Source organism: Mustela nigripes, chromosome 13, assembly GCF_022355385.1.
Source record: "Mustela nigripes isolate SB6536 chromosome 13, MUSNIG.SB6536, whole genome shotgun sequence".
In the NCBI taxonomy this organism is placed as follows: Eukaryota; Metazoa; Chordata; class Mammalia; order Carnivora; family Mustelidae; genus Mustela; species Mustela nigripes.
In genome coordinates this window covers 22,772,988-22,779,150 of record NC_081569.1, presented here as the reverse complement: position 1 = coordinate 22,779,150, position 6,163 = coordinate 22,772,988, and the positions used below count along the sequence as shown (strand labels likewise).

General features: G+C 38.8%; 1 protein-coding gene across 1 annotated transcript in view; it reads right to left on the bottom strand.

The window, feature by feature from the left end:
- Positions 1–3,801: 3,801 nt before the first annotated feature.
- The window catches only part of SNRPN (small nuclear ribonucleoprotein polypeptide N), a 12,569-nt gene continuing 10,207 nt past the window's right edge, over positions 3,802–6,163 (bottom strand). Inside the window, exons 5-7 of the mRNA XM_059371719.1 lie at positions 4,656–4,794; positions 4,102–4,227; positions 3,802–3,998 (exon numbers count right to left, since the gene is read on the bottom strand). Coding sequence (XP_059227702.1) covers positions 3,961–3,998; positions 4,102–4,227; positions 4,656–4,794 — 303 coding nt within the window. The 3' untranslated portion in view covers positions 3,802–3,960. The remainder of the gene's footprint in view (positions 3,999–4,101; positions 4,228–4,655; positions 4,795–6,163) is intronic.

Below are 6,163 nucleotides of genomic sequence, written 5' to 3'. Positions count from 1 at the left end.
AGATCTACAAGAAATAAAACACCGGTTAGGTTTAAAAAAATTACAAGACTTCGGGGCGCCAGGGTGGCTCAGTGGGTTGGGCCGCTGCCTTAGGCTCGGGTCATGATCTCAGGGTCCTGGGACAAAGTGCCGCATCGGGCTCTCTGCTCAGCAGGGAGTCTGCTTCCTCCTCTCTCTCTCTCTGCCTCTCTGCCTACTTGTGATCTTTCTCTGTCAAATAAATAAATAAAATCTTTAAAAAAAAATTACAAGACTTCTGGGCAACCCCCTTGGTTCCCCTCCCTCCTTAGGAGCTTTGTATTACCATTTGTTATCACTCAATAAACCTTGTATTGTTGCCCAAAAAAGAAAAAAAAAAGACTTCTGGTATCACCTGCATGTGAATTCTGAAAAAGTTAAACTCACTGAAACAGACTATAATGGTGGTTGCCTGGGGCTGATGGGGTGTGTAAAATGGAGATGCTGATCAAAGGGTATAGAATTTTAATTATAAAATGACTAAGTTCAAAGGATCTAATACACAGCATGGGAGCTATAGTTAACAGTATTATAATATTCGAAATTTGCCAAGAGTAAATCTTAAATGTTCTCATCACAAGAAAAAAAAAATGGAAGGGGCACCCAGGTGACTCAGTGGGTTAAAGCCTTTGCCTTCAGCTCAGGTCATGACCTCAGGCTCCTGGGATCGAGCCCCCAATTGGGCTCTCTGTTCAGCAGGGAGCTTGCTTTGTCCCACTCTCTCTCTCTGACTGCCTCTCTGCCTACTTGTGATCTCTGTCAAATAAATAAAATTAAAAAAAAAAAAAGAAAAAATGGAACTATGCAAGGTGATGGATGTGTTAAATAACCTTGTTGTAGAAATCTTTTCACAATAGCGGTGTATAGTAAATCATCATGTGTCATACCTAAAAATTACATAGTATAATTTATCAATTATATATTGATAAAGCTGAAGAAAATTACAAGACTTATAAAATTTTACATGACAAAAGAGTAATGAGTGTATGAGGGCAAGAAGCCACATCATTTTTATATGAAGTCCAGTGTACCTATCATACAAACACAAATAGCACAAATAACTCAAAATCATGAAGATTTAAGGTAACATTAACTATTAAATCCCAGAATTCTATTTAAAATTATTATTTAAACCACAATGAAAAATCTGTACTGAAGTGCTATGTGTATATATTTATGAAATTACTGCTAATAAATGTGACCAGGAAATCAAGAAGTCATTGCCCAACTGTGCTTTAGATATAATGTGTACTTCACGTGAATACAGAATGGGATAAAACCATAAGGGACAAGTATTACTGCCATGAATGTTTGAAAACTGTTATTATGTGTTTACAACGGAACTCTGTAGCAGCTCAGATCTAGCAATCCATAACAAAAGACCCACATTCATCTTACACTCCACATGCAATTACAGGAGTATCTGTACCAAGTATCTTTTTCAATATGTGTTCCCACAATCAAGGTTATCGAACAATTAGAGAAGTTCTAGGAAAAGAATATTACCACCAAATCAAAACACGATTTAGAAGTAAGCATCTTGCAGAATCTAGAGTTCTTGTCACTTACCTCTACCTTGCAAAAGTAGCCATCAACTTTATTTAAGGAAATATGAGAGAACAGGTTTTCTTTGAATATGATGCACAATCACTCATGCCAAAATCTAAGGATCATCCACATTAGCAGGTCTATGCAAGTAGGAAAGTTTTCCTTTCAAAACAGGAAAAAGTACCATAAATTATTCAAAAGTTGGTCCAGAAAGGCCATCTGCATAGAAAACAATGCTCTTTGCATATCACACACACAATTTTAAGAAGTTCTAAGTCATATATATCAGTCAATTTTATCTTAACAGAATTGCTTTGCCTTCAGAGATCCAGATCCATCAAGTACTTTGCCTGGTGCTCTAGTAACCAAGAAGTTCCACTGTAACATTTACAATCTCTAAAGTATTACACCTGCCTTATATAAACTAACTAAACAGAGGTGGACCTGGCTACTTTATGTTCCCTTCCTAATAGCGGCCATCAGTATTAAAAACAACATGGGGGCTTAAGTGGGTAGGAGAAGAATAAATGAAACAAGATGGGATTGGGAGGGAGACAAACCATAAGTGACTCTTAATCTCACAAAACAAACTGAGGTTTGCTGGGGGGAGCGGGGTTGGGAGAAGGGGGTGGGATTATGGACATTGGGGAGGGTATGTGCTTTGGTGAGTGCTGTGAAGTGTGTAAACCTGTTGATTCACAGACCTGTACCCCTGGGGATAAAAATATATGTTTATAAAAAATAAAAAATTAATTAATTTTTTAAAAAAAGCATTAAAGAAAAAAAAGAAAATTAAAAAAAAAAAAAAAAACTACTTTGGGAGAGACCACACAGATTTGGTGACAACAACTGCAGTAATTTTAAGGGTCCCTTTTCCTTGGGAGACTATTAGTTGAAAGGCCATGATTTAAAAGATGGAAATTGAAGGAGCACCCGGCTATCTCATTCAGTAGAGCATATGACTCTTGCTCTCAGTGCTATGAGCTGGAGCTCCACTTTGGGTGCATAGATTATTTAAAAAATATATCTTTAAAAAAATTAAAACTAAAAGATGGAAATGGTGATATACACACATTTTTTTGTAAAATCAATGGAAAAGACATGATCGATCTACTGAAGTTTGAAGTTACTGAGGAATTAAAACCATCTTTAACTCATATTTTATAAGCCACAATTAAAATCGATAAGGACTGACTCATTGCCCAGTTGAAAGCTTAGCAGTAAAACCTAAAAAATTCTACTATTTCCCTTTTAAAGGTGAGTTCACCATTGTTGCATAACCATCACAAATAGACCCAGATATGTGGGCATCCCTCAGCTATTTAACTAGAAGATATTTCCCATTCCTCTAAACATTTCCAGTACACCACTAAGTGATGTGATTGGATAATTTGTACTCAAGAGTTATCAACTAATAACACAACTTATCCCAAATAATGAACTCTCCCTGGTTCCCAGTACCCAGCCTTTTCCATTCATTTAAAAAAAAAATGTAAGTAAGGGGCGCCTGGGTGGCTCAGTTGGTTAAGCGACTGCCTTCTGCTCAGGTCATAATCCTGGAATCCTGGGATGGAGTCCCACATTAGGCTCCCTGCTAGGCAGGGATTCTGCTTCTTCCTTTGACCTCTCCCCTTTCCTGCTCTCTCTCTCTCTCATTCTCTCTCTCTGAAAAGAAATAAAATCTTTAAAAATAATAAAGTAAAAAAAATGTATAAGTAAATACTTACTGGTAGACAGTGATGATTATTCCAGTATTGTATCATCTATTCTGATCACACAAGGCCCAAGGGCACTGTAAAAGCTCATCACCTGATACAAACTTCCATGAAAAGGAGTATATCCAATTCCAAATGCTTTGATTTAATGAACAAAGTTTGTTTCAGTACCAGTTTCTTTCCATAGGTGGCCTTACATGGCCTTTCATCCCACCCCTCCTTCCTTTTGGGTATGTATGACATAGCAAAGAGGAAGATGCCATATGTAAGTTTCAGCCTATCTACTTAACCCCCTGGTTAAGGGTTTTCTTTGGTGTCATGGTTGCAAACTAATACCAGTCAATGCACAAAGTGGAAGTTAGGATGCTTCATCAAGTATCAGAACAATTTTATCTTAAGAATCAGAGAGAAAATTATTTAAATGCATTGCTTAACAGAATTCACCTTATCCATAATAACTTCAAAACCAGAAAAATCCCAGTCTTCACTTTGAAAACAACAAAATCAACAGGCAAAAAAGTACAACATACAACAGTACCTTGCAGTTTAATTGCTCTGTGCATTTATTAGCTAGTATTAATGCAGCAAGGAGGGAACAACAGCTCACAAACACTCTACACAATTTCACAAGACACATCGGAGGGGAAAAAGTGACTTTTTAAGAATGATCAACAGTATCCTAGGGTCTTGGTGGACGCATTCCTGGGGGAGGTGGACCTGGGGAGGAAAAAAAGCAAAATTCCATGGGACCATTAGAAAAACGTCACATAAATATTAAAGGGCCCAGCTGGCACCAATGCACAAAAGTGTAGCCACTCACCTCTAATTCCTGGTGGAGGGGGTCTCATTCCTGGTGGGGGCATGCCTATTGGCGTCCCTCGAGCAGGGGGAAGCCCAATTGGTGGTCCCATGGGGGGTCTCATACCAGGTGGAGGAGCCATAATGCCTAGAGAAGAAAAAATGGTAGAAATAAAGACCTCATAATTAAGCTCAGCTAAGATGATAGAATAAAATACAAGATAATATTTAAGGAAATGTGCCCAGATGCTAAGTAGAGGGTTGAACAATTTCTCCTGGACCATTACCATGTAAGCCCATCCCCAACTTCATTAATAAGAGTCCACAGCTTTCCATTAAAAACTACTTAAAAAGAGGTTTAAAAGTGGGAACCATAATCTAAGCAACTAGTTAGATAATTGGGCTGTTTCTTAGTTCAGTATGTTTTTAGAATATTTTTTGTCGTCACTTCCTCCAGAAAATACAAATTTTTCACGTTAACATCACACATACACACACACACACCCCACACACATATGTATTTAATATCTATATAGATAAATAACAAATTCTTACTTTCTATTATCATTTTCTTACCTGGAGGTGGTGTTGCTCGGCCCACAGGAGTGGGTGGGGTCCCCCGTCCCGGTGGGTATTGAGTTGGGGCTCCGGCAATGCTGGCAGTAGCAGCAACTGCAGCAGCTGCTACAGTGCCTCTCCCCTGTGGAGTCATTACCTGACAAGGCATGGTCAGATATGTAAAGGTAAGGCATATTCTCACATTATTCAAACAAAGTAATCAGTGGATACCATGGCCTATTAAATATGATATAATAATTTTGTATTTCTCCCATTTTCATTTCAAAAATCTTAACACACTCATACATCCTCCTAAAACCCCATGTTCCTTATTTTCTTTTACTGTTATTTTTCATTTCTTTTCAGTATTCCAGAATTCATTGTTTATGCACAACACCCAGTGCTCCATGCAATACGTGCCCTCCTTAATACCCACCACCAGGCTCACCCAACCTCTTACCACCCTCCCCTCCAAAACCCTCAGTTTGTTTCTCAGAGTCCAGTCTCTCATGGTTCATCTCCCCCTCCCAATTTCCCCCAACTAACTTCTATCCATCTCCCATGTCCTCCCTATTATTCCTTATGCTCCACAAATAAGCAAAACCATATGATAATTGACTGTCTCTACTTGACTTATTTCACTCAGCAAAATCTCCTCCAGTCCCATCCATGTTTATACAGTGATAGAGAAGTTGGGTATTCACCGTTTCTGATGGAGGCATAGTATTCCATTGTATATATGGACCATATCTTCTTTTTTAATTTAATTAATTTTTTAATTTTTATAAACATATATTTTTATCCCCAGGGGTACAGGTCTGTGAATCACCAGGTTGACACACTTCACAGCACTCACCATAGCACATACCTCCCCAATGTCCATAACCCCACCCCCCTCCCCCCAGCAACCCTCAGTTTGTGAGATTAAGCGTTACTTAGGGTTTGTCTCCCTCCCAATCCTGTCTTGTTTCATTTATTCTTCTCCTCCCCCTTAACCCCCATGTTTCATCTCCACTTCCTCATATCAGGGAGATCATATGATAGTTGTCTTTCTCTGATTGGCTTATTTCACTAAGCCTGATACCCTCTAGTTCCATCCATGTCATCGCAAATGGCAAGATTTCATTTCTTTTGATGGCTGCATAGTATTCCATTGTGTATATATACCACACCTTCTTTACCCATTCATCTGTTGATGGACATCTAGGTTCTTCCCATAGTTTGGCTATTGTACACATTGCTGCTACAAACATTCGAATGCACGTGCCCCTCCAGATCACTACGTTTGTATCTTTAGGGTAAATACCCAGTAGTGCAATTGCTGGGTCATAGGGTAGTTCTATTTTCAACATTTTGAGGAACCTCCATGCTGTTTTCCAGAGTGGTTGCTCCAGCTTGCATTCCCACCAACAGTGTAGGAGGGTTCCTCTTTCTCCGCAGCCTCGCCATTATCTGTCATTTTCTGACTTGTTAATTTTAGCCATTCTGACTGGTGTGAGGTGATATCTCATTGTGGTTTTGATTTG